Genomic DNA, 27,981 nt, shown 5'->3' on the forward strand with positions numbered 1-27,981 from the left:
AGTGCTGTGCCTGTGTTTCAATTCTGCGATGTTTCGCACCCGCGTGGTTTTGCATTTAATCAGAAACGAGCATCCATATTTACCTCCGCCAAGACAAAGTGAAAGCATTCCGAACGCCCTCGGTTCCTTACAAGCGCGTCGCCGCTCCTCACTCTGTCATCGAACGGACGTGACGCGCGCCGCCAGCGGGACGGCGACCACGGCTGACCGGGGCGGGGTCGGCAGGTCGCGGCCGCCGGAACCGGACGCCTGCACGGGGCACGCGCCCCCCGAGGGCGCGCAGGACCAGCCGCAGGGGACGGACCGGCGCCGGCTCAAGCTGACCGTCGTCGGCGACGGCACCGTCGGCAAGACGTGCCTGCTGCACGCCTTCGTCAACGGCACCTGTCCGGACGAGGCCGAGTACATCCCGACCGTGTGAGCCCCTGTCCGGATGTGGCCGGGTACATCCCGACCGTGTGAGCCCCTGTCCGGACGAGGCCGAGTACATCCCGACCGTGTGAGCCCCTGTCCGGACGAGGCCGAGTACATCCCGGCCGTGTGAGCCCCTGTCCGGATGAGGTACTGAGTACATCCCGGCCGCGTGAGCCCCTGTCCGGATGAGGTACTGAGTACATCCCGGCCGTGTGAGCCCCTGTCCGGATGAGGTACTGAGTACATCCCGGCCGTGTGAGCCTCTGTCCGGATGTGGCCGAGTACACCCCGACCGTGTGAGCCCCTGTTTGGACGAGGCCGAGTACATCCCGACCGTGTGAGCCGCTGCCAGGGCACCGCGAGCCGCACACGCCGTCGACGGTAGTTGAGTGGGATCCATCCATTTTTTTTTTTAGGTTTGGTTTCGTTAAAATAATATAACGTCACTCGCGCATAGTTTGTTGTAGCTCATTTCTACTCATGCACGCTTCCTGCCGTTTGCCGCGTTTGCCCTCCGCGCAGCTCATGCCATAATTTCCTGCTGACATGCGTGGATTGCAGTGTCGTCTTCCTCGCTGTTACTTCGCCTCACGCCGTCAGTTATAACGAGCCGTCCGGAAATGGGGGAGGAGGTTTTGATGGGGTGTAACTTAAAGTTTCTTGAACAGCGAAACATTGCGCTCATTTGTGGTTTAAAATCATGCTTGAGCCTTGAAACCATTTTTGGCCACGTAACCAGGCTAACGTGGCTCTCGTCCAGCTTAGCCAGCACGTGATCACCAGGGAGGGGAAGGTTGGAAATAGCCAAATGCGTACCGTAATTTATGGAAGGTCCTATTCGGCATATGGCGCGGCGTCTTACAACGGCACTGTCCGTGAACTGTGTGCGGTTTGGCTGATGACCTGATGACCTGATGTGCGGTTCAGCTGATGACCTAATATGCGGTTCGACTGATGACCTGATGACCTGATGTGCGGTTCAGCTGATGACCTGATATGCGGTTCGACTGATGACCTCATGACCTGACGTGCGGCTCAGCTGATGACCTGATATGCGGTTTGACTGATGACCTCATGACCTGATGTGCGGTTCAGCTGATGACATAATGTGCGGTTCAGCTGATGACATGATGTGCGGTTCGGCTGATGACGCTGATGACCTGATGACCGTGCCGGGCCGACCCTCGCCGCAGCTTCGACAACTCATCGCTGGACTGGAGCGTCGGAGAGACGCCGGTGCAGCTCAGCCTGTGGGACACGGCCGGCCAGGAGGAGTACGGCCGACTTCGCCGGCTCATCTACCCGGCGGTGAGCTGCCGCAGCGCCCTGCCGCCACCGCTTGAGCGTCACCTCGGCCGAGGCCAGGGAGGGGGGGGGGGGATCTGTCACGTCACCTCGGCCGCGGTCAGGGGAATCTGTCACGTCACCTCGGCCGTGGTCAGGGGAATCTGTCACGTCACCTCGGCCGTGGTCAGGGAAGTCTGTCACGTCACCTCAGCCGTGGTCAGGGAAGTCTGTCACGTCACCTCGGCCGCGGTCAGGGGAATCTGTCACGTCACCTCGGCCGCGATCAGGGGAATCTGTCATGTCACCTCGGCCGTGGTCAGGGGAGTCTGCCACGTCATCTCGGCCGCGGTCAGGGGAATCTGTCACGTCACCTCGGCCGCGGTCAGGGAAGTCTGTCACGTCACCTCGGCCGCGGTCAGGGGAATCTGTCACGTCACCTCGGCCGCGGTCAGGGGAATCTGTCACGTCACCTCGGCCGTGGTCAGGGGAGTCTGCCACGTCATCTCGGCCGCGGTCAGGGGAATCTGTCACGTCACCTCGGCCGCGGTCAGGGGAGTCTGCCACGTCATCTCGGCCGCGGTCCGGGGAATCTGTCACGTCACCTCGGCCGTGGTCAGGGGAGTCTGTCACGTCACCTCGGCCGCGGTCAGGGGAGTCTGTCACGTCACCTCGGCCGTGGTCAGGGGAGTCTGTCACGTCACCTCGGCCGCGGTCAGTGGAGTCTGTCACGTCACCTCGGCCGCGGTCAGGGGAGTCTGTCACGTCACCTCGGCCGTGGTCAGGGGAGTCTGTCACGTCACCTCGGCCGTGGTCAGGGGAGTCTGCCACATTACCGGCCGATGGCTTGTTCAACATCTCACTATCATTTGAGCAGCTGGCGACGGATCTTTGGATGTACCTGCGCTGTGATAAATTGATTAGCCCTTGCGTTGCAGTGATGATGACGCAATTTCAGCACCACGACGCCGGTGGCGTTTCATGCCATACTTTGTTGGCTGTTTTTTTTATGGAACCTTGTGCTGTACCCGCTGTTTGGCAGTGCAGCGTGCGGGGAGGAGGAAAAGTACAGCGAACTTCTACCGGCCATGGACCTATGATGCATTCATGTTTTTATGACAATCTATTCTGTTTGCTATCTAGGCGATGGTGACCGTGCTAATGATCAAAACAACTCTTTCGTGCCCAAGGTAATGCATATAGCTTTGGATTTCAGACAGACATATTTGTTCTATGTTACGCTGTCGACAACGTCAACTCCTTCAAGAACATCAGCTCCCTGTGGTGGCCAGAGCTTCGTCATGACTGCCCCAATACTCCCATAGTGCTCGTCGGTGAGTACCGGTATGGAGCGTACCCTCCTTGAACGGACCCTACTGCATGCCTCTACACGGGTCCTGCTACGGGCCTCCTCACACCGACCGTTCCTGCTCGCACCGACCCTGTCACGGGCCTCCTCACGCTGCCCCTGCCCCAGACCTGCTACTTGGACGACCTGCACGCGGGCTGCGTGTCAACACACTTGCTTTCTGTTCTTTCCTATTATTATTGTCTAGACTTGTCAGGAGGCCCGGACATTCAAGGTTGTAAGCAGCCAGGCTATCCCTCCAGATGTCTTGATTTGCTCATATGTTTATCTAGCTTTCGTAATGAATGCACGTGTTTATTACGGCCGCAGTGCCGGCAGCCCATGCCATAAAAATATTGCAGAGCTCCAGAGTAAAACACGGATGCATGAAAACAGCCAGACCCGCCACTGATTAGTCCACCAGATGGCAGCACCAGTCACCCGTCGGTCCCACCGCAGGCACCAAGACGGACGTGCGCCACGCCGCGCCGGGATCGGCGCCCGCTGGCGTCAGCAGCGCGCAGGGCCGCCGCCTGCGCGCCAGACTGGGCGCCGCCGGCTTCCTCGAGTGCTCGGCCCGGGCGTGCCAGGGCGTGCGCGAGGTGTTTGACGTGGCCGCCCGGTGCGGCCTGCGCGGGACGGCGCGGCGCCGCTGGTGTCAGCTGCTCTGAGCGGCCAGGCGGGACGGTGCAGGCCGGGTCCTGCCCCGCCGGCCGGCCGGGGCGGTGCAGGTGGTGCAGGCGCAGCGACCGTGAGGACGGGACAGGGGCCGTCCCGCCCAGTTGGCAGGGCGGGACCGCGCGGTTGGTGCACACGCAATGAGCGTGAGGGGACGGCCAGGGATGGATAGTTACGTGGACAAGGATGCAGACTGGCCGGGTGACACATGCGATGCATGTTGCCACGTGTGTTGGGGAGCGATACCGAAGGCTGTCCATCGATATCTCGATGTCATTCAAGACCACAAGGGGAAGCAGGTGTAAAACGAATAATGAGGGTGCTAGATACACGAGGACAGTCAGAATATAGCACAACATGCAACTTTGGCTTCCCCGAAAACTTTAAAGAAAGCTGTTTGCTTAAATGTAACTTAAAGTACGGCAATCGGTGCACGTGGTTTTCTACAACGTTGTACGTTATATTGTATGTATATGTATCATATGTTATTTGATTTAGTGGTGTATAACGTTTACATGATATATTCTACACAGAAACCAAAATGACGGTGAGGGAATGCCGCAATTTATTTTCGGACATGAGAAAGGAGCTTTCCAGTGATGCCTTTTCCTGGAATGAAGACCCAGCCGAGTCGCTAGTGTTCTGGTGGCTTGGACATCCCCATGCCGAGTTGCCAAACGATCGCGGATGTTTTGCGTCAGTGACAGGCATTTATGTATGAACTATTTCTTCCACATCAGAAGACGAGCCGTGGCCATACTCCCGGCTCTGAAATGTGATAGCCAATCAGCAGCCACACCTGGTATTTCAGGGCGGCCCTGTGCTGTTTACCCCTGGGCTAAGCGTGATATCCGCCGCCGCATGTTTCTACTTCCTGCCCTGACACAATGAATGTTGTGGTACATTATGCTAAGAAATGAGTGCTGTGGCTGGTTGCGGCCAACGGCATGACATATTTTTGATTCGTCAACGATCGTTAAAAGCTCGTTTCTTGAAAGCAGGTTGGAGTGGCTGCTAGCAAACATGTGCGATATGATGTCACCAGCACATCACTGACGCTGCTGAGATGCGTTACGTCCGTACCGAATCGCTTCTGCTGACACACGTGAAACGGGCGCGTTTCTGGTGTGTCCCATCTGTGCATTAGCGGGTGTACGCCTATTATCACCCAAGAATATACCCTCTAGTCATCATGGCGCCGTCGTGTTTTCCTATCGCCGAATTTCCCCGGGGGCTTTGATGCGTCGCCACGAAGAGCACGCGTTTAGATGTTTTCTTTCCCTTAGATGCATATGGGGAAGTCGGGAAATGTTTTCGTAATGTAGTGCACGATATATATATATATATATATATATATATATATATATATATATATATGCGAAGTGTGCTGTATGTGATACCATACTTTTGTGCAACATGCTCTTCTTTAATTCTCGATTTTCCGTGTTCGCATTGATTCTTTCATCGTTCCTGGCGGTTTTACCTGCGATCTACCTTTTTCCAGTAACATAGTTACCGTAATTCACTGAGTTCATGTTCTTCCTTCTTTATTCAGCATTATGCAGAAAAATTGGGGTATGTCTCAATCCATGATACCTATCTTGGACGGCACATTGCAATCATTGATATTTTAATACATATATATATATATATATATATATATATATATATATATATATATATATATGTGTGTGTGTGTGTGTGTCATATCACAATAATGCATGTATTTTTTATGACATGCATGGCGATTTCCGCCTGCACGTAAAATTATTGGAGACAAGAGTCAGCCGGAAGTTTTTGGTGATGACCGAGATGGGATGCATGCGATCGAGACGCATGCCGAGCAGGACCTACGGCCTTGGCGGACCTACGGGCCGATCATGCAGGCGATCAAACTGCACGTTTGCCTGCGTCTTTCGTGCCTTCCTGACACGTGTCATTAGGAAAAACGCTTCACTACAGCACTTTTGTTTGCTTCCTGTCGAGCTCTGTTTGCCAAAAGTTGTTCCTCCGCCACTTTTCAATACCAATATTTCGTTGCGGTTTTATGGCACACGAGCGCAATGTTTCATGGACACATGAGCGCATGAGGGCTGCCGTCAGCTGTTATTGAATGACGTCAGTAAAACGAACTTTTACAATTGGCACAGCGGGCGGCTATGGCTGGTTACCGAGAAGCGCATTGGTTGAAGTTTGAACCAGTGCGTCACTACAGCCATGTGATACTCCGCTCCACTAATCTAAAATGCGCTTCGAAAAGAGACACTGTAGTAAACGCCATAGCGGAGAAATCAAAGTACAACCTTTTGTTGAATTCGCGGGATAAAAGCTTCATGCTCGCATCTATATACAAACATGTTGACAAATAAGTCTGTTGCAAACATTGCAGAACACACATGTTGGAAAAAGTAAAGCACATGAAGCGTTATTACTTTCATAGCGGTGAGCAGGGAGCTTCAAGTAGACTTATCCTACAGGAGCGGCTACTTCAAATCGAAGCCTGCGCTATCCAGGATGATTTTGAGAAAGCCGGTAGTACAGATAAAATCGTACGTGTCTGATCAATAATAAATGAAAAGTGCAAAAAGGTGGCGCGCCCCCTTTAAGGAAGGCTTCCTGGGTTCGTGGCGCCCGCCGCCTTCGGCTGTCATCGCTGCCCAAGTCTTATGCCGAACCACGAGTCAGATGTCTTACGTCAAAGGCCGGGTGCAGTTTCGAGTGACTTACAACATATGCAACCCCCGATCAACAGATCTGATGGGCTTGTTTAATCTATCTGTCAGCAATGGTCAAGTTCTCGTAATTCGGCCAGAGGCGAGGACAGTTTGGTGGCGAGAGGCCCAGTCAAAGGAAAAGAAGCGGATCGAGCGTAACCCAAACGTTTGAATCTGTCGCTGGTGAGCTGCTTCTTCACGGTAACATCATGAGTGGTCAGCATCCTGCCCGTGAGGTCTTGCTAACGCATGCTTGTCACCACCGAACCCGTCGGCATGATTTTCCGGCACTTGATAACATCACACTGCCAAAGCCACAGATCACTGACGGGCGGCAGTAAGACTCGCCCTGTCCCGTCCCTGTAACCGCCCTTGCGAGCCGCACGGGCCGCCCGTCGTCTGCAGAGGCGCAGGGCGCGCTGGCGCAGCCGGCCAGCGTGGAATTCCCGTCAGCGACGCGGCCGACGGCGGCGAGCGGCGAGTCCAGCTGGGCCCAGCTGCCGCGGAGTGTGCCGGCAGGGAGACGGCGTCGCCGCTGCAGCCGGCTCACCAGTGATGGCCGCTGGCCGTGCAGTGATGTGGACAGCGGCGGTGCTGCTGCTGGCGTGCCGCTTCTTGCCGGCGACCGGCCGCATTACATTCCCGCAGAGCGACGGGCCGAAGCTGTGTCAAACGTCGCAGGGTGGCGATGGTGTGTGTGTGTCGCTGCTGTCGCGGCGCTGCTCGCTGTTCACCCGAGTGGAGCAGCTGGTGACGCTGCGGCCGCGCCTCTGCGCCGTCTCCCAGCGCGACGCGCTTGTCTGCTGCCCGCTGGCGGCCGTCGCGTCCGACCGGACAGGCGGAGCGGCGACGCCGCCGCCCAGGTTCGCCACGCCGGGGACAAGGCCCACCAGGCCACCGTCCAGGCCAACTAGGCCGGAGACAAGACCTACCAGACCTCCCAGACCGCAGCCGACGCCCACCAGGCCGGAGACCAGGCCAACGATTCCCACTAAGCCGCCGACGCGCTTCACCAGACCGACGGCGAGCCCTCCCACCGAATCGCCACCAACTCGCTCGCGACCCCCGGCTCGCCCCACCGGACCCAGCCGCGGCCAGGGCGCGCCACCCAACCGGCACGCGCCGATCGGCCTAAGGCCGCGGCCGAGCAACGCACCGTCGCGGGTGGCGCCGACCGCCTCCCCCGGGCGGGTCCGGCCCCACCGGCTACGCGGCTGCGGCATCAGTCGGCCTCTAACAGCCTTCCGCGCCTTCGGCAACTACTTCCAGCGCCCGCCGTCCTTTGCGCGCGTCACGCCCGTCCAACTGGGCGCACAGCCGTGGACAGCGCTGGTCGGCACCGTGGACGAGGCCGGCGTCACCCACTGGCTCTGCGCCGGCGCGCTGCTTACGCCGCGCATCGTGCTGACCAACGCGCACTGCGCCGGCGGCTCGCCCCGCCAGCTGCTGGTCGGGCTGGGCGAGCACGACCTGACGTCCGAGTCGGACGGCACAGCCGGCACGCACCCGGTACTGGCCGTGGAGCGGCACCCTGCCTGGACGCATCCGAGCCGGCGGCACGACCTGGCGCTGCTGCTGCTGGCGCGGCCGGCGGACCAAAGCACGATGATCCAGCCCGTTTGCCTGCCGCCGCCGGACCCGACCGACACAGCCCGGCCGCTCCGACCGCCGCCAGGTGAGCATCGCGCACGGCACACAGACGCGGTATACAGACACGGTATACAGACACGGTATACAGGCACGGTACACGGACACCATACATAGACACGGTATACAGACACGGTGCACAGACACGATGCACAGACACAGTACACAGACACGGTACACAGACGACGTACACAGACACGGTACACAGACATAGTATACAAACATGGCATACAAACAAAGTAAACAGACACGGTACACAGACACGGTACACAGACACGGTACACAGACACCATACACAAAGTACTCAAACATGGCACGCAGACACGGTACATAGACACGGCACGTAAGCTTGGTACACAGACACGGCACACAGTGCACGGTGCTCAGATACGGCACACAACCACCGTACACGGGCATGGTACACATACATTACATACAGGCACGGTAGGCAGACACAATATACAGATGCGGTAAAAGGCACGGTACCGAAACACGGTACAAGGTGCAAGGGAAAAGTACATAATCACGGCATACGTACACGGCATACAGGCACGCTGTAGACGCGGCTCACGGACAGCGTATTCGCAGGACAGACATTGCCAGACAGGCAGACATGACTGCCACATGGCGCAGATACAGCACACAGAGAACAGACACGGATACGGACATGGCAAAGACAAGGTGCATAGGCCGGGTCCGGACGGTGTACAGAGGCAGTGTGGTCGCGGTACAGACACGGTACAGACCTGAGACCTGACAGAGACACGGTACAGAGGCGACACAGATAAGTGGCAGGAATGGCATGGTCATGACAGAAACACCGTGCAAATGTGGCACGCAGTAGAGACGTCGTACGAGCGTAGTGCCGACACTGTGCAGGTATTGTGCGGGCACGTTATAGACACGCTACAAATTTGCCATTTTCGGCGCTTGCAGTAGTTTCTTTACAACTTTCGTTTTTGTCTTGCTTACATGGTAGTCAACACATACTTTTTCAGCAAAGTTGGGACCAATCCCGAAAAGACCAGACTGTGCTCTTTTCAGTTATAGCTCAACTGCCTGAGTTTGTAAAAATGTTGTAAAAATGCATAATTGTGTTGTTGTAATGACATATTTACATATTTACATACAACATTTTTATGTTGTAATTACATAATTACAACATAAAAATGTTGTAAAAATGCATAATTCGGAACGGATGTTTCTGATACAGTTGTGATTGTCATGTGCGAATTGTCACACCCCTCGCGTGCACCGTTTTCTGAAGTGTATTTTTTATTGTGAAACACAGATCTGTGCGTTTCACGTTCAGCAAATCGAAGAAGACATGTGAGGTTCTAAAATTACCACGTATTCAATCGGTTGCTGCCACCCAAACGCAACGCATGACCTTCAGCGCTCAAGCGGGTTGTACTACTCTACTGTCCCACAATTCTCCATTCGTTTGAAGGATGCCTGTACAGTGCATGCTATGCGGAAATCCATGCACAACAATCTTCACACACTTCCCCCCGCCCCCTCCCACACACACAGGCTTGTGGCCGGGTTCGTTTGGGGTGGCCGATGGCATGGCCAGTGTGAGGAGGTATGTGGCATATGCCTACAGCAATATCCTCCGTCAATATTGCACAGTTGGCTTCAAATTACCAGAAAATCAGAATTTGTAGATGACTGGCGGCACAAGAGCCAGTGCGAGCTCCTGGCATTGACTCATTGGAGGAAATAGCTTAGAACTTTGAAGATAGGTTTTAGAAACTGGAAGGGCCGCCCTTAGGAAACCTCCCCACTTTGATGTCTACAATTTATTTCTTCTTTAGTGGAGCGGGGTGTTTTCTCATGGTTTTGTTTCACATGAAAGCAGCCGTGGAGTTTTTTTCTGAAATAAAATTTAATTGGCTGCCCATTTTTTCATCGAAGTATTTCAAGATGCTGGCTATTTTTGCGCATTCCGACGAAAGATAATGCGTTTCTTATGGTTATAAAGTAGTCAAGAAGCAAATATTCAACAAAGATAAGACCATTTTTGGAAAACTGAGACTGTTTTATTTCAAATGCGTATAGCTGACCTGATGTCTAGAACTTTTGGGCTGCCGAAAGCCTATTTGGAACGCGAGATATATGAAGTCGCGCGCTGCGGGTAGTTGCGGTGTGAGAAATGTTTCTCGTTATACTTCAGTCATGCAAAAATTCCGTTATCAAAATGGCGTATTGTCTTGCTGTCATGCGGCTTGAAAGTGCGAATGTGGTCTTTGGCCGTTGGATTGAGACCGTGGTCTGCTTGATTACGTTGCTCAGGGCCACAAGTATGGAACTGAAATGAGTCCATGACATATATTTCTGATGCATTTGTGATAATCCCGGCTGGCGTACCACATCTCTTGTGTTCAGCGCCCTTCTGCCTGAAATAAGACTATGACGTCAGCAGAACACAAATTGAGTGCTTTCTCCTCTCCTCCCCCCCCCCGCCCCCTCCATTTCCCAGTCTTCCATTTGTGTGCTGCCTAGCTGCAGTGTATGGCCATGTGGCAATCAGCGTGCAAATATAATACACACAACCTTCTTTGTACATAGCACCAAATTGGCCTCTGAGTTTACGCGGTGGGGACGCGGTACAGGCACAGCGTAGGGGTCACGCCGCAACTCTCCCCTATTCCCCTTGCACCGCAAATAGCGACTGCATAATCCTCACAGCACTGCAAACCTAACTCTATGGAAACAGCTCTCAGTAAGTCCAGCTGTTGAACTCTCGGCTGGGGGCTGGACCCGTACCGGTGTCCGGCGTCACAACATTATTGCTACTGTAAAAACCACTACCGACAGGAACGTTACATCAGTTATAGGCGGCATTACTTCTGCTGCAAAAACTGGTGCAGATTTTTTATATGCGATATTACTGCCACTGCAAAGGCTTATACACGGCCTGAATGTCATACGACAAAATTTGTGCTTCAAAGACGTACACACGTCAGTACATCTGCTGCAAAAACTGATGCAGTCTCGACTGGTTCGTGTCATTACTTCTCCCGCGAAAACTTATACACGATAGGAGTGCTACAGGACAAGTCTTCATTGCAAACACTTATACTCATCATTACTTATGCAGCGGACTTATGCACTCTTCATATATACGCGACATTAATTTTTCCGCAAAAACTCATATAAGACATCAATAGCACACGGCAAACCTTGTACCGCAAAGAAATATGCCGATCATAATTTCTACAGGAAATACTTGAACACAAGTGTTTTCTGTAGCACTAATGTCGCGTATAAGTCTCAACAGCAGAAGTAATGCGTGTATAAGCAGTGGTTAATGTGTAAGTGGCGATGGCAATGGCTGTATAAGCGTTTGCCGTAGAGGTTATGACAGGGATAAGTTGTTGAAGCATAGGTTTTGTCATGTAGCACTAATGTGTTTAAGTTTTTGCCGTAGAATACCGTCGCGTATAGGTAACGTCTGCATCAGTGTTTGGAGTAGAAGTTATGAAGAGTTGAACTTTATGCGGCACAAGTTTTGTCGCGTAGCACTAATGTCGCATATAAGCATTGCTAGGAGCAATGTAGCATTCCTGTGAGTAAGAGTTTTTGTTGCAGCACTAATGTAGTGGAACCCCGGGGGCCCGTGCTACGATGTCAATAGTAATGTCCTGCAGTCCCCTGGTATTTCGTCAAATTGAGATACTTCTTAACCCACAGCGATAAGAGCGTCCATTGGTCCCAAAACGCCGGCCTCACAGGCCGCCAGCTGACCCAGCCCATCCCCCTCAAGCTCCCCCGCCCGACCATCCGCGGCTGACGATTTAGTAGCCGCGACCCCAGTGGTCTGACTCGACTCATAACCCGCTCCCGACTTCCCAGGCTCGGAGCTTCGGCTGGTCGGATACGGCCTGGACGCCACCGCTCTGGACACGGACGGCAGCTCGAGCCGTGGCTGGCAGGAGACCACCACGGCGGCCGTGGCGCCGCTGGCCGACTGTGGCGCCGCCCTGGCGGCATCGCCGCTCGCCGAGTTTCTGTTCCCGGGCGGATCGCGCGCCGGGCCCGACCTCTGCCTGGCGGCGGTGCCGCGCTGCGACCAGGACGCTGGCGGTCCGGTGGTGGCGCGCGCCCCCGATGGCGTCGGTCAGCTGGAGGGACTGCAGCTGATGGACAGCTGCATGCCCGGGCAGCCGCAGCTGGCGCTGCGCGTGCGCCACTACGTGCCCTTCATCCTGGAGACCATGGACCGGCTGCTGCAGCGGGTCGGCAGAGTGTAGGTCATCGCGCGACACTGCGACAGGCAACGCACCGCGCTCACTGGCGTCAGTGCTGAGTGAGTGGTCGTTGTCGTACGGAAAAGTTGTTCTGCCTACGATGTACATGATTTGGTTTGGTACCGAGGGGACGCGCCAGCATGGAGGCGATTCGGAATCCAGGGTACTTCAACCACTGATGTGGCACGATGGTTGGGGCTCTTACAAGGCGGCTGGATAGATCACGCCCTGAAGAGATAGCGGTATCTAAGCCAGCGAGAGGTAACAGTATCTGGATGACGAAACTGGACCGCGTTCGAGACGAGACGAAAGCTTGTCTGTTAAATAGGGCGGAAATATATTTGCAAAGCGTTTAGTGTTCCGAGCCTCTGCGACACGTTGTGTGGTGATGCCCGATCCTCTCCTCTGCGACGGTCTCGCTTCCGGCTAACTTAATATGTCCAGGCAATGGTGGCTAACATCAGTGTGGCACGTGGGGTGACACTACCAAGGTGCCTTGCCGGTAAAAGCAACAGCGTCATTCACCGAGGCGTGTAACCGCCGCGGACATTGGCACTCCACTTCGTGGCGGTGGCTGCGGCGCCGGACCCGACAGTGCACCCGGAGACCGAGCCATGGAGTCCGTGTCTGGCTGCACTGCGCTGCAGGTCGCGCCGCCCGCTCTCGTGTCGTCGGGGTCCAGCGCCCTGTCCTACCCTCACCGTCGAGACGCGACCAGCCGCTAAATCAGCACCGCTAATGGGGGACAACTGGCCAACCAGCACTGGTGTGCCGCACGCCATGGAGGCCCGACGTGCCAGGTTCAGTGCCCTTCCATATCTAACGCTGACAGCCTCGCAAATGTTGCATCCATGAAACATATCAGGTTCATTCCGGTACTCCGTGGCGCTGTAGCACGTAGCGTCAAACGCCTTTTATAATGGTGTATGACGAACCAAGAACCATTATGATCCAACGACAAACCCGGCGCTGCATCGAAGCGGAGGATGGCCAGTACAGTACGGCCTGTCTTCAGCCGTCTTCAGTCGATAAGTATGCGACTGCCGATCAGCAACGCAAACACTGGGTGGCTTTTCCACGAATCCCGCTATCGAAGGCATCAACAACGCCGAGCTGCGGACTTTGAGCCGCACTGGTGGATCTTGACTTGATGAAAAGCGGCGGATCGATTCGTCAAGACAACGCCAATCAGCCTGTCGCCCACTTTAAACTCGAGGAAGTAGCCTGGAGTCCACTTTGGCCTCTGTCATTATTCCCAACGATTACTTTCATTGATCGACGCTACGACAGCCAATCAATGTAGGTTGACGTCTACCGTCAATAGCTGGTATCCTGGCAACGCTTAACAATCAAGGACGCCATCACTGAACACAGATTTGTCAAGAACACCAGCTGATTGATCTGATCTGATCAAGAACCAGAACTGATCAAAAACACCACAGATTGGCAAGAACAATTAGAGTAGCTGCACGAAAAATTCGTTCTCTGAGCTTTCCTGAGCGGGCGCCAGAGCCGCTGGATTAAATGCACGACGACAGTTGTGTTTGAGAGCGCAGGCGGACATGTGAGCTACACCAGCACCCCGATAAAAATTCATGCTTTTAGTTTCCGCCGAGGCCGAAGCACGGGTGTCGGTCAGATCATACCAGTCACTCTTTTCTTTGCTGGGCACAAACGACTCTTTTCCAGATCCTCATTGTTTTCCACATCATTTACGGCAATATATCAAACCCAAATTCCACAATTCCAGCTATATTGCCATGGGAACGGAGCAGTCTGAACACCGGTAGCATGATTCTCATTCGTGAAACACCGCAACCAAGAACAGGGACTTTTTGGCTGTCTAGAACCTACTAACGGAAATACGTTTGGTTACATCTTACGGCCGGGTCGGTCCCGCCCGCCAGCCAGAGAGTTACTCCCGCGCGGCCTCGAGCCTTTAGATGGCCTCGGCTGCCCGGCTCTGGCTGCGTCGCCTCCCGGCCTAGACGCCCTCCATGTCGTAGTCGGGCTTGCCGGTCTTGCTGGACATGATGAACTTCATGTGGTGTTCGGTGGCTATCAGACATTTCTTGACGTCGGGGTGCTGTGTCATCCGCATCACCCACTCGTGCTGCAACGGCAGAGACATGATCAGTGACGCCCGCTCGCCGCGGACCGTGACTGCGGTCATGTAGCAGGCTCGTCTTGCCTAACTGGGCCTTCTGATATTCGACTGGGCCGCGAGCGCTAGCTGCTAGCCTGTGTTGCAAATCCTGCGACGCCTCGGGATGAACAACAGCAAGGAACAAAGCGACTAAACGCCTCAACACCGGGTGAAAACAGCACCCCTCACATGGATGGGTGCTACCAGAAACAGGTGATCATCAAGCGACCATGGAGACCCCGGATTGGTCGTTTGTCGTCGGCGAACAGGTCAATAGCGTTGTCTGACAAAAAACAAAAACGGTTAACGACATCGACCATGGGAAATTTGCATTGATGGTAACAACTGAGCATACGGCACCAACACGACACGAGCGGCAGCCGAGTAAAAGTGTGCACACAGTCTGCACAAACTGTCCGTGCCGCGCAAACAGTCGGTGCAAAACGCATTACAGTGCAAGCCCACCACTCGCAGGCTCTGGTCGAAGCAGATTCTCGCAGCGCACTGGCTAAACACTTAACACACCTAAGTACTGGCTAAACACCTGACAAGAATAGCTTCGGTCACTGAATTATCAGCAACGCGAGCCCCATCTGCCGATCCGCGCGGCCCCATTAGACGGCTGCGCCGCTGGCACCCATCGATCGGACCGCCAGCAACTAATGATATCACCGCCGCCGCTGCCGCCGCCTGTTGCCCGGCATTATCGTGGAGCACACAAGCCCAGGTCAGCAGCCATCGATCATCGGAGCGGGGCGAGGACGGTCCCCCCCCGCAGAGCGTGCCCGGTACGCTGGGCGTGCGGACGTCTGCACCAGAGGTCACCGTCTGTGACCTCGAGCGCCTGTGACCGTCTGTAGCCTCGAGCGATCACAGCCGTGATCAGGACGGGATCAGGCCAAGGCAGGGGAGCATGAACGGTTCATCTCATTCCAGCTCTAATCATGAACACTGATCGCTTTGTCTACCAGATAACTCGTTCGTCGTCCAAGCGGTACCGCATCTGATGTCTAAAAAACGTGTTGACGTGTTTTCCGCCTTTCTCTGTTCACTTTTGTCGGTGCGAACGTCAGCCAAACCCGAGGCGCTGCCCCTTGCTCAGCTGACGAGTCGGAGAGTTCGCAAAGACGGTCGGAAGCTCGGCTCACGCGTGGACCGATGCGAAATGCGCAACATTACCGTCTCTACGCGGGCGCCCTACGCGTGCGCCCCGTGTGTATCCTGAACACCCGGAAGGCGGGGCTCACGCCCCTGTCTTCCAGGGACACGCGCAGAGGATGTACGCATCAGTGGTTCGAGAGTGGGCACGTCTCGATCAGTATATATAGCGAGCCTGTCCGATGCAATACAACCAGTGTTTTCTCATCAGCCTTTGGCGCAACATCCCCAAGAACCTTGACTACACCCTGCATCATTGAAAACGCACGCTGCGGCGGTTTAACAACGTGACACACAACAGGTATTCTGCGGCGTGCAACCTTGCAATCACGTGCAGTGCGCGTATAATCTGGCGTATGGTTTAGGAGCATTCTAGAATTTAGAGGCTGAGAATATCTTGTAAATGACTACTTAAATTTAAGTCCCGGGATAATCAGAAACGCGATGCCATCATGGGATCGTTTTTCATATGTCCGTGAACGTCCCGTTTAACAGAAAATCGGAGCGGTTAGACGAACTGTTCGGCCTTTCCAAACAAGAAAGAACCTAATAATTGCTCCAGTTGCTTCATAAGGTCAATGACCTAAAATTCTATGCTACTGATCGTGGGATGCAATCGCTTCACAGAAGTACAATGTTTAGTAACGCGAGATGCCACGCCATAAAGCAGTCCAAACTGCATCAATGTCTTGTCACACCATCCCAAAAGCCCTCGTGCTGAGCCGCATAACAGCGGGGGGGGGGGGGGCACGCACCAGGTTTTTGATGGAGGGTGGCGGCGGCGGCACCTCTCCTTCAGGCAGTGTGGTGACGCCCAGCTTGCGAGCGGCCGGGAAGCGCTCCATCCACGGCCAGATCATGAGGTCCAGCATACCCGGACGGTCGCCGTGATAGAAGGGCGTGCCGCGGCGAATCAGCTCCTCCTCGAATGGCTGAGGCACGGCAGGGGCAGAGTTCAGCAGACAGGTGACACAGGACGAGCTCATCGAACTGGTGGCACAGGTGAGCTAAACCGACGGCTGGCGACAGAGCGAGCGCAACAGGTAGACGACACAGCGGGAGCTCGTCAGACGGACGCCACAGGATGAGGCGATCAGATGGACGGCACAGGACAAGCTGATTAGACGGAGGGCACATGACAAGCCGATCCGACGGAGGGCACAGGACAATCTAATCAGACGGAATACATAGGTAAAGGTGATTTGGCGGGGGGGGGGGGGGGGCACAGGACAAGCTGATCAGACGGAGGGCGCAAGACGAGCTGATCAGACGGATGGCACAGAACGAACTGATCAGGCGGATGGCACAGGACGAGCTGATCAGACGGGGGGCACAGGACAAGCCGATCCGACGGAGGGCACAGGACAAGCTGATCCGACGGAGGGCACAGGACAAGCTGATCAAACGGAGGCCACAGGACAAGCTGATCAAACGGAGGGCATAGGATGAGCTGATCAGATGGACGGAATAGGATGAGCTTGAGGGAGGGGCGCTGCAGAGCGGGCTCATCACTTGGACGATACAGGCAAAGCTTACCAGACGAGGATTACCAGATGGCACATTGCCGCTTCATCAGACCGACGGGTGTCGCAGTCATCATCATCATCATGGTCATCATATCATCATACGCATGGCTGGCACAGTGAGTGGTCATCGCCAGCTCCATAACCGATAGGGGTGGTGTGTGGGGGAAGGGGGCGGATAAGAAGCCGTCCGCCGCTGCCCCTGGGGAAGGGGGAGGAGCAGTCCCCTAACACCGCACCCTTGACAGGACACAATATCACCGTTGAGCAAATTGACACGCGTCAGAAATTCGAAACCGCGCCTTTCTTCACCAATGCGCAGTGTGCGTTTATCCTGGCATATTGCTCACAAGCATCCTAAGATTCGTGGACTGAACAGTCTCACGATTAAATATCATTTAGATTTCGTTACGAGGATAACATGAAACTCAATGATCGTTCGATTTGGTCAGACAAGCTTCCCCGCCTTTTCCAGAAAAGTAACACCATTATGCCCTTAACTTTCCGACTAACCTAGCCGTTGCGCACGGGTATGTTAAATAATGGAGGGTCATAATAAACACCTGTATTTTCTTGTTGAACGTGTCACTGAGCTCCTTGATTTTCTCGGCATCCCCAGAAGCCCGGTACATCTGGTACATGGTTCCAGAAACCTAGAACAGATGGTGATATCAATTGACACATTTTCGGTCACATTCGGGGCACAGTTTACTCACAATGTGAGCATTCAAAGTCCAAGACGGCCTTGAATTTCGCCTACCTGTGAGACTGCCACAAAACCGAATAACAAATGTGATCAATCAAAATTCACACGGCATAATATAACGATGGGCATGCTGTAACCGCGGCAATCAAGCGTTTGATGGGCAAGCCCGGCCACGGACAAACACGCACAAATTCTTTGAATGTCTTGAGTGCATGCCCCTTGGACTCCTCATTAACATCATGGGCTGCTGAAATCACACGTTCTCAAATGTGTACAGTGCGGAACACGCTGGGGGTCAAGATTCCGACAGAGCCGTGCGGATTCCTACAACAAGGTGTCCGGAATGCACATGTACGGAATGTCTATGGAATGTTTATTATATATATATATATATATATATATATATATATATATATATACAAATAGACATTTCCTAAGCGTGTTGATTCCCTTACACCCAGCCCAGCGAAGCTACCTACCGCGCTGAACTGCTCCACCATGAACTGGTCACGGGCCTTGGCCCAGGGATCAGCCGGGTAGAGGGCCGGCTCCGGGTACAGTTGCTCCAGCAGGTTACACGTGACCAGGCTCTCGGGCACAAAATGGTTGTCCAGTTCCAGCGCTGGCACCTTGCCATCCGCGTGCTTGGCCACGTACCACTCCGGCTTCTGTTTCAGGTTGATGTTGACCACCTCGTGTCTGTCAAAACGGCGAGCAGAGTTCTGAAGATGACTCAGTCGCTGAAAAACCCTTGGCTAGACCGGCCGCGTGATCGCTTGAACTGCAAACATTATTAGCCTGTTTCACTGGTCGAGCCCCAGCCGCGACCACATCAGATAAAGCATTCAAACGAATAAGTGCACGTGCACAGCCCACAGAGACGTGTTCTGATTTTGACGCGGTGGTCCAACTGTATCTGTAGAAAAAACTTCGGAATTTGTTAAGTCCATTTGCGAGGAACATTATGCACACAGATAAGATAGTGGTAATAACCTTATTCCACGTAAAAAGGCAAAGAGAATGGAGGTACAGATGCGTTGATATTTCGGCAACATGCCTTTATCGAAATGAATAGCAGGAGTAAATTCTGTTTTTCTATTATTGCGCCTGCTATTTACTTCGGCTCTTCTGCTATCAATAAAGGCATGTTGCCGAAATATCAACGTACCTATATCTCCATTCTTCTGGCTTTTCTACGAGGAATAAGGCTATCACTACTGTCGTAACTATGAAAAGTCCTCTATGACTGAGCAACAGCTATGTGGAAACCTGATTTACACAGAATAATTCACAACACATTTAGTCAATAAGCGCTGGCAGGGGAGTGGCGCAACGACAACTAACTCCCGAACAGCCCGTCTGGCCCAGGCTACCCAGGACCAGCACGCACGGGATGTTTTTAGCCGCGAGGACCAGTCGCGTCCTCTCGGCGTATGGACAAAACTTCATCGAGTAGACGCGTAGAGTGCCCGGCTTCAGCGGCGGGTACTCGGAGCCTGCGGCAAACGCGGGGTAACATGCGTCAGTACGCGAGGTCACACCGCCGGAAGGTGAGGTCACGTCGTCAGGAGGCGGGGTCACACCGCCAGGAGGCGGGGTCACACCGCCAGGAGGAGAGGAAACACCGTCGGGAGGCCAGGCTGCGCGCGTCAGGAGCCGGCCTCCGGAGTCAGGAGCGACGAAACATGGAGACACGACCGGAGAGGTGTGGGGGGGGGGGGGGGAGGGGGGAAGAAGGCAAGAGCGGTGGGGTATCGGAGCATGATTTCTGCCCGCGAGAAGGGGGTCAGAGAAGCGGTGGAGCATCGGGCTAAAACGTCAGCGGTGGACGGGACGCGGCGTGGCAGTGTGTCGCAAAAACAGGAAAATGTGAAGAGGCCACTAGGTCAAGAGACATTGGATGACATCACTACGTTACAGGACATTGGAGGACATCACTGCGTAACACGACATTGAATGATGTCACAGTGTACCACGACATTGAAGGACGTCATTGCGTAAAAAGACATTGGATGACGTCACTGTGCATCACGACATTGGAGGGAGTCACTGCGTAAAAGGACGTGGGATGACGTCACTGTGTATCATGATATTGCAGGAAATCACTGCGTAAAAAGACATTGGATGGCGTCACTGCGTAACACAACATTGGAGGACGCTAACAAGACATTAAAGGACGTCACCTCGGTACACGATATTGGATGACATCACTGAGTAACACGACATTGAAGGACGTCACTGCGTAACATGACCTTGGAGGACGTCACTGTTTACCACGACATTGGAGGACGTTGCTGCGTAAAAAGACATTGGAGAACGTCACAGCATAAAAAGATACTTAAGAACGTCACGGCGTAACAGACATCGGAAGGCGTCACTCCGTAACACAACATTGGATAACGTCACTGTGTACCACGACATCGAAGGACGTCACTGCGCAAAAAGACGCTGGATGACGTCACTGCGTAAAAACACCTTGGAGGACGTCACCGCGTAACACGGTTTTGGAGGGCGTCGCCGCGCGCCCGGTGCACCACGCACAGTGACGGCGGAATACAAGTGACGGCGGAATACAAGGGACGGCGGAATACAAGTGACGGCGGAATACAAGTCGCACACTCAGGTATGACATTCGCGGAAGTTACGACACAAGCACAATTCAAATGCAAGGGAAGACGCTAACGAGAATCGCAGCGATGTCCCTTTCCCGCACGTCTGCAGGTACACCGGGGTGGAGACGCCCGAGACACGTTACGGTTGATTCGACATGGGCAGTGCGAACCGGGTGCATTCCATAAACTGGGAGGCTCCTTTTGGATTTACAGAAGAACCCGAGGTTGATTTTTACGGCCTTGTTCGGTAAGTACGGAACGTGCACGTGTGTTATCAATTACTTTCGTTACGTGCACCGTCACATGCGTAATGATGCCTGTTTCCAAAGCTGGTGCGACATGGGACCCACTCCCCGTCCCCCGCGCAGTTCTGGCCCACGTGTCTGGGAGCGGACAGCGAGCTGTGGCGAGGCCACCTCTTCAACAGCTGATAGCACCGTTCCGCGGAGTGGGGCAAGGGCTTGACCCGGGCGGGCGGGCCATCACCAAGTCTGCGGCACTGGCCGCTAGCCCTCAAGGTCCGGCGGTATCGCTGTACAAACACCAGCAAGTTGCCATTGCCGCGCAATCCTATGTGTCGAGCACACCGCAGCCGCAGCCTGTAGCGACGGATCGGCGGAGGCGAGTAAATCAAGTCCAAGGGAAGACAAGGCAAAACACGGGAGCAAAGATGGTGACACAAGGTCAAAAGCCATTTGTAAGAGTACACCCACAGAGGGCTTCAATCGCTGTGGCCCTGACGACTGAAAAAGGAAGAAATTCAAATTTTGCATCGCGCATATGATGTGTGGTATTACAACAGTGAGGCAATTCATGCCAGATTTGTATCATTCCATCAAAGCATATCCGCCACAGCCATACCTTTCAGGTTCAGAAACGCTCACTGAAGGGGCCGGGCTTATCGTTATTTGTCCTGAAAAAGGTTCCCTAACTTTGCCTTACCTGGAGTAAGCTGGCAATCGCGATCCCAGACAACAGCTTTTTTCCAACGCAAATAAATTCTGAACCCCATCAATTTTGCACGTTTGCGCTTGGCCATCGGCCATGACGCTATGGTCAAACATGATGCACATGATGTGAGTCGTCTGCTACTCGTTCATATTATCATCACTATCGGCATTATGCATGCCTAGTTCCTCTTCTGGGTCGTGCTACTCGTTCATTATCATCACCATCGGCATCATGCATACTCAGTTCCTCTTTTTGGTCGTCGATATCTATCTGTTTGGTGGTAAAACGGCTGTAGCACGTGATCCCTCCCCTGCACTTGCAGAGCTCTGTGCATGAAAGGCCTGCGCTGTTGCAGCTGCAGCTCGCGCCGCTGTAAGCCTTGCCCTCTGATGTGCACCTGCAGCTCACTGCACCCGGGAGTGTTTTGGGGGCAACTAGTGCTATTCAGATAACTGGTGTGATGGCGGGGCCCTCGGTGCTCTAACAAAAGTTGGCCACATCTCGAGCCTCTTCGGGGGGGGGAGGGGGATCACGTTAGTCCACTGCTTTCCATAGTAGCATTTGGAGGTGAGCTCGGAGCGCATGCCGCTGGAAGGTGGCATTAGTCGGCGTAAGTTTCTTTAGCGGCGGAGGCTTCTTGAAAGCGAGCATGCGCGTCACTCATTGTTCTACAGCTCCGTTGTCCGTATAGGGCTAAGAAGAAGGCGTCTGCTGTCCATTTTAGCTCATCGTAGGTCGCACCAAGCTGTCCAAGTACTTTATCAGGATATGGCAAATATATTTATGACACCTTGAGCGCCGACTGTTTCTCTTTTCCGAGGCAATGCGACGCCGTATCGCATCCCGACAGTCCGTGGACGCCGAGAAGCTGGCTACGCTTTCCGGGGCCTGGCCATTTGACAGTCCCGTTGATGTTCCAGGAAATCACCATTCCACTTCTCCATTTGGATATTAGCGACCAACTGCCTCCTCGATGTTCAGTACACCAAGAGGGCCGAAACGTCGGTGTCATCACTTATGATGCGAATGGTCTGGGAACCGTCCGCCACGGCCTTCTGCATGTAGCTGCAGAGAGTGACGTCTGCCTCAGCATGGGTGACGGCACAGTCCAGCTTGCTGACAAGCTGGGTATTGTGTGGAAGAGGGTAGCTGCATGGGATGTTACTGAGCAGACCCTTGTTCATGACATTGTGAAGGATAGCTTCCCGACATGAAAGGGTGCGTTTCGGGTCAGCCGGATTTCCTTGACTCCTCTTCTCACTCGTTGGTGATCCTGCGCGCAAGGAGTCTCTTGGTCTCTTCTGTCAAGGAGCAGGATTTTCTTGGGGCAAGGAGGACAGCGGGCCGGTCGAGTGCCGAAGCTTACAGCCAGATCTCCTGCGGTCCCACAACGGGCCGGGTGACGCGGTACATCAGCTGACTGCCGTCAACCAACACCACGTCTGGAGCAAGTAGAGCCGTGACAGGGACACCGAGACACTTGACGAGCACGGTCTTGTCGCCTTTCCTCAAGAAGCCGCATTCGTCGATCAGATATGAAGGCACTGGACTCAGTTCGAACTGGAAGACGTCAGCAACATCCACGCTTCGTTGTTGCCCCACGACCAGCAGCCGACCGAACGGCGTGTCAATGTCGTAGATTTCCTTTGACTTGACAAAGGAAAGCCTTTCCCTTGACAAAGACGGCCTTCTTGAGTCCCTCCACTGTTTTTACGCCCTTCTCATCACTTTGTGGAAGTTACTGTTTAGGAAAGCGGATATCTGCCCACTCTGTTCACTACCGATGGTCAGCGCATCCCGAACATTCACGGTGTCGGGGGCCATTTGGCCGTTGCAGATATTATAGACACGAGGATGCTGTTCATTAAGGGTGCGCGTATGTTTCTCGAGCTCTGCCGCGATCCTCCTCCGATCGGCCTCGTCCAGTCTCCTTCTTCCCACTCCTTTCTTCCCACTCCTTTCTCCTTGTGCTTTCTCCTTGCGCTTCTTTCTCCTGCTTTCTCCTTGTGCTTCTCCTCTTCGTTCCCAGCTCCCCATGTGGCCTCTCCCCGTCCCCAGCTTCACCGCACATATGATCCATGGCGATGTCCAAGTGAGCGCAAACGATGAAACTGTTTACCTATTCAGTCACTTGCTCGGCGTTCGTCAAAATGTTATTTATGCCTCCACTACATTTCGTTGGCTTAACACACGTCTGCTCACCGAACTGGTCTTCTGGTTCTGCGGTCCCGCCGTCCGAGTGCCGAAAGACGTGCGCGCCCGCCAGAAGGTCCTCCTTGGCTTGCTGGGGAAGGTGTTCCATCTGCTGCACATACCAGCTCAGGTAGCGGGCATAGTTGTGGTGGCCCATCGCGAAGAAATACGGCAGCATTGCCTTTAAACAGTGCTGCTGGAGGAGAAAATCGCCGTTCCGCTCTCCACGCAGGAACGTGAGCGCCAGCAGTGTAAGCCTAACGACGCAGTCCATAAACATCTTTCCAGTTGGGTGCTCTCTGGCTGTCTCAAGATAGTTGCTCAACTCCTGGATGTCCTCGCGCCATTTGAATAGAAACTCGGACTACTTAGTGTTGTGGACTTGCGACAGCCATGCCGCGTCTCCCGGCTCACTGAACATGACGGCAGTTGCTTGCAGCTCCGCTTCTTCAGCGGACAGAGCCTTCGCCGGAAGCAGAGGTGGGTTCAGCTCGGAGGGCCCCATGTAACGCTGCAGCTGCGTGGCCCGGTTGGTGACTTGCAGAGAGGACACCGCGCGTTTCCTGAGTCGGGGTATCTCGAGCTGCATCACACCAATGTTCCCCGTCTCAATGATTCTGGCAGGATGCTGGGTGAACATCATGATCATGGTATGGGTGCTCTTCGGCCCATTAGGGCTCACAATGCACGAAAGCTAAAGATAGGACCGATATCCGTGCTCAAGCCAAGTTTCTCGTGAAAACCTGACTGGTTGTCCGGCACAAATTTAGGCACTGACTTCCCAAATCGCAGCACTTCGTCGTAGGTGTTCGTGATACCGTGCTCGTTAAGAGCCTTGTTAAGCTCATATGCTGTGGAATGCACTAAGGCAACGTTAGTGACGGCTTCGTGATGGTGCCCCCTGATACGAGGCTCGAAACGAATTTGAGAAGCTTTGCGCTAGTGTTCTCAATGACCTTGAGACGGGCGGAGGTACCGAGGTCGTGGGCCCAGGTGTTGCCATGACCTCACAAGACCTTCGAATTTTCTTTGTCATCTTTTCCAGCTCATCGTCGTCCTTACTCTCGCTTGTCTTCATTATTTTGGTAAGCTGTCTGAGGCTGCCTTTAAATCCAACCACGCTGCTGCCGCAGCCCTTGATGTGGGACACGAACAGCTCGTCACCAAATGGTCCGTGACGCTTTGCACAAAGTGTGTTCTTGACACAATGTCCGAAGTGGCGAACTGCTTGGAATGAAGCTCAGAAGTCGTCCACGTTTCTGACACGTTCTGAGCCACCGTCATGACGTCGGACTTGAGTGCCTCCTCCATAAGCGTCTTGGGGGATAGTTGGGTCACAGGAACACCACGAAAACCATTGTAACAGGGGAGAGGGTACTGACCGTCAGCAGCACGCACATCAATGACTCCACTGACTTAGGCCGCTGCCACGTTTGCCCAAAGGTCTTGCCTTTCATAATGCAAATCTTCCAACTGCTGCTTGAACGTGATGAAACCACGCTTATCCACAGTTTTACGCTGTCGCACCTGTACCTACCTGTGCGGATTTCGCCCTCTCTCGACTTACACTCTTTTCCACAAAACAGGCATTCTCGCCTCAAATCAAAGTCACGACAGCGGGACTTCAACAGCCTTTTGGAAACGCCGACATGGGCCATCGCAAACCTTCTCTCCTCCTTTGCATTATTCCCACTCCTCGATGTACAGCTACGGTATCATGACTTATGCGCTCGACTATCACGCCCCGGTAAAGTTGCATACCTTCCACCATGTTTTGTTTTGCTTGTAGCAACGAGCTTTTGCGCAGCCCTGGTCTTGAATGTCTCTAAGCTCCCTTGGCGTTACACGGACTGAGGAGGGGGGGTTTTCCTTTTCCAGCAGAAGGCATGGCGACTTAGACGGCATGAAATATCACAGCATTGATCCTAAGATGGTGATGGCACCGGCCTCTGTTCTGTCAACAACCTCATAAAACAAATACATGCACCCAGCCTAGTGAACCCATGGCCTTTAGTATACGAGTCATTCGTGCTGCACGTGTTTACAGCGTTACTGCATGCAGCGCGCGTGGCTGTTTCTATTGATACTCTTACATCGAACACGAGCAGACAACGGAATGCGTTTTACTTTAGCCTCGGATCTACAAATTTACTGCAGAAATGGGCTTACTGACATCAAAACCCACTAAAATGAAGTGTTACACGACCCTGCAGGTTATCACAAAAGTTGGACGTTGGCCAGGAATCAAGATGGCAGCGTCTGCCATCTTAGACTCTGAAAAATGTTCCAAGCTGCACGAGTAGCAGCCAAGCTAATTTGGCTCTCCAATTACAAAAAAGTAATTCCGTGAAAAGGTGCGCGGTAGTCGACATTGCAGGTTCTCGTACAGTAAGCATAAGGGTGGTAACTCAACTAAATGGCGAACTGCAAAATAGCGATGTGCCAAAACGCCCACATGCCGAAATGGCGAAGGTCCAATGGTAATATGCCCATGGGTCATGCTTTAATCAATGACGGCATGTGAGAATGGTGTTACAACGCTTGGCGTTGCTGTTATCAGTATAAAAGGCGCACAAGTGAAATATACACCGAGACCACCTTGCTTGTAACGCTTCGCTCTTGTGGGTAGCGTTCTTCTTCTCACCAACGTTCATCAGAGAACGGGCGTGAAAAGGTAACTATATTCGGTCGAGGTCCCCTCGCAAAGTGCAGCGTCGCGACACTGGTCGTCGGGTCGCGTCCGCCTCTCTCTCTGACCGTCACTGCCCGTCTGACACTACGCAGGATGCGTCAGGTGATAAACGGCGGGGCCACTGGGCGGCGCCCGCGTGCGGCCTCCAAAAACTGGGGATGGGACGTTCTCGAACCTTGGACGTTGTGCAATTCTAATGCGTATTTGAGCCCACATGAAGCAGCAGCAGAGGCGCTCTATGTCGCAACCCTTGCATAAAGCAACTACGGCTACGGGTAACCACATCCGGGTTATCTAATAATTCGCATACAAAGTAAACAAGGCAATGCATCTGCGTCAAACGAGTCAGTCTACGTGCGTTGTTTTTGTTAGCGAGCCGACCGTCCTGCTGACACGTTGACAATGGCGCAGTACGGACGCGTATTCGGTTACGTGTTACTATAGCCCCCCCCCCCCCCCTAACAACAAAAGAATGATAGCAGGGCAACAGCTATCATTAGTTGGCAGCAGTGCTGTCAACCAAGTACGTAGGGGCTCGGAAATAACGGCTGACGCGTCACAGACCTTGTGAGCACGCACTGAGACGCAGCGTAACCTAATCAGCGCACAGCGCTAGATCTACAAGCCCAAAAACATGTAGCATAATCTAATCGAGCATAAAGTAAATAACAAAGAACGCGGGGCACAGAGCGTGCGCTCCGACGCAAGACATACATACGGCACCAAAGACAGGTCGCGCACGCTCGGGCGACATATACATACGTCAGATACCTGCATTACACAGGACACCAGATGGTGCACGGCGCTACCTAGTTGCAGCGGTTCGCGCAAACATTGCATATCAAGCACACGTGCATCAGATACTGGATGACAGAATCGAACTTAAGGCGCGCGGCAATATATACATTGTTAGCACATCTGGCACGGGAGAAATGCCAGGGAACGGGGGCGACATACAAACGTGTAGACCTCACGTCTCGGGCCGAACAGATCGCGGCGTGGCACGTGGTTGCGCGGGGCGACGGGCCACGGCGGCCGGGACATGATCTGGCGAACCACTCGCGCGGGGAGTAGTAGCGCCGACGGTGATCACTGCGGACTCAGGCACGGTAGACTGAGATGCTGCGTGCTCCGGTGCAGCAAGGGCCAAGGGTATTTCTTCGGCCGGTGCTGACTGGGTTTCGGTCATCTCATCGATCTGGGCAGCAGGGGAGTAGGAATGACGGCGGCGTGAGCGGCGGGTAAGGTACCGGATCAGGCTCCGAATAACTGGGCAACTATAGCGCATGGCACAGCAGCCAATAACGACAAAACCAATGCTTATTACCAAAACGTATATGTTTTATGTGAAGGAGGTCGGACTGTCACTGCTCAGCGCAACAGCGGAAGGCAAATCGAAATATGTGATGCATAGCATCAGGATGACTGCTGGTTGTCAGAACATCCTGTGAAAGTTAGAACTTTCTTAGGATATTGTGATGAACATCATTATCAGAGGTATGGCGGTTACGACAGCACTTTGCAGCTTACGCCAGCTAAGAATTTGTGCCGGGGCATTGGTCTCAGCATGGCCAATGTCTGGGTCGTCTTTCGACTGAACGGCATAAATTCGTGGCCTTTTGTCCTCATGTGGATCATCATCCGGTAAAGGACTGTTTATAT

General features: G+C 53.8%; 2 protein-coding genes and 1 long non-coding RNA gene across 3 annotated transcripts in view; 2 read left to right on the top strand and 1 right to left on the bottom strand.

Moving 5' to 3' along the window:
- The first annotated feature begins 351 nt into the window (after positions 1-351).
- On the top strand, positions 352-3,033 carry LOC119096327 (uncharacterized). The gene is made up of 3 exons (XR_005094054.1): positions 352-417; positions 1,608-1,722; positions 2,915-3,033. It is a non-coding gene; the product is annotated as an uncharacterized LOC119096327 (long non-coding RNA).
- Positions 3,034-6,973: 3,940 nt separating this feature from the next.
- Positions 6,974-12,685, top strand: LOC119097574 (transmembrane protease serine 9). Its single transcript, XM_037220616.1, has 2 exons — positions 6,974-8,113; positions 11,944-12,685. The coding sequence occupies exons 1-2, from the start codon at positions 6,994-6,996 to the stop codon at positions 12,339-12,341; spliced, it is 1,518 nt and encodes a 505-aa protein (XP_037076511.1). The 5' UTR covers positions 6,974-6,993; the 3' UTR covers positions 12,342-12,685.
- Positions 12,686-14,074: 1,389 nt separating this feature from the next.
- The window catches only part of LOC119096426 (pyrimidodiazepine synthase), a 35,728-nt gene continuing 21,821 nt past the window's right edge, over positions 14,075-27,981 (bottom strand). Inside the window, exons 2-6 of the mRNA XM_037219331.1 lie at positions 19,262-19,367; positions 18,351-18,570; positions 17,729-17,818; positions 16,398-16,574; positions 14,075-14,451 (exon numbers count right to left, since the gene is read on the bottom strand). Of these exons, the coding sequence (XP_037075226.1) occupies positions 14,323-14,451; positions 16,398-16,574; positions 17,729-17,818; positions 18,351-18,570; positions 19,262-19,367 (722 nt within the window). The 3' untranslated portion in view covers positions 14,075-14,322. The remainder of the gene's footprint in view (positions 14,452-16,397; positions 16,575-17,728; positions 17,819-18,350; positions 18,571-19,261; positions 19,368-27,981) is intronic.

Source organism: Pollicipes pollicipes, unplaced genomic scaffold, assembly GCF_011947565.3.
Source record: "Pollicipes pollicipes isolate AB1234 unplaced genomic scaffold, Ppol_2.1 Scaffold_4295;HRSCAF=5057_pilon_pilon_pilon, whole genome shotgun sequence".
Taxonomy (NCBI): Eukaryota; Metazoa; Arthropoda; class Thecostraca; order Pollicipedomorpha; family Pollicipedidae; genus Pollicipes; species Pollicipes pollicipes.

Bases quoted from the DNA above. Each gene is read 5' to 3' on its own strand.
- LOC119097574 (XM_037220616.1), top strand. From the start codon at position 6,994: ATGGCCGCTGGCCGTGCAGTGATGTGGACAGCGGCGGTGCTGCTGCTG. The intron at 8,114-11,943 runs GTGAGCATCGCG...CCGACTTCCCAG, and splicing joins GCCGCTCCGACCGCCGCCAG to GCTCGGAGCTTCGGCTGGTC.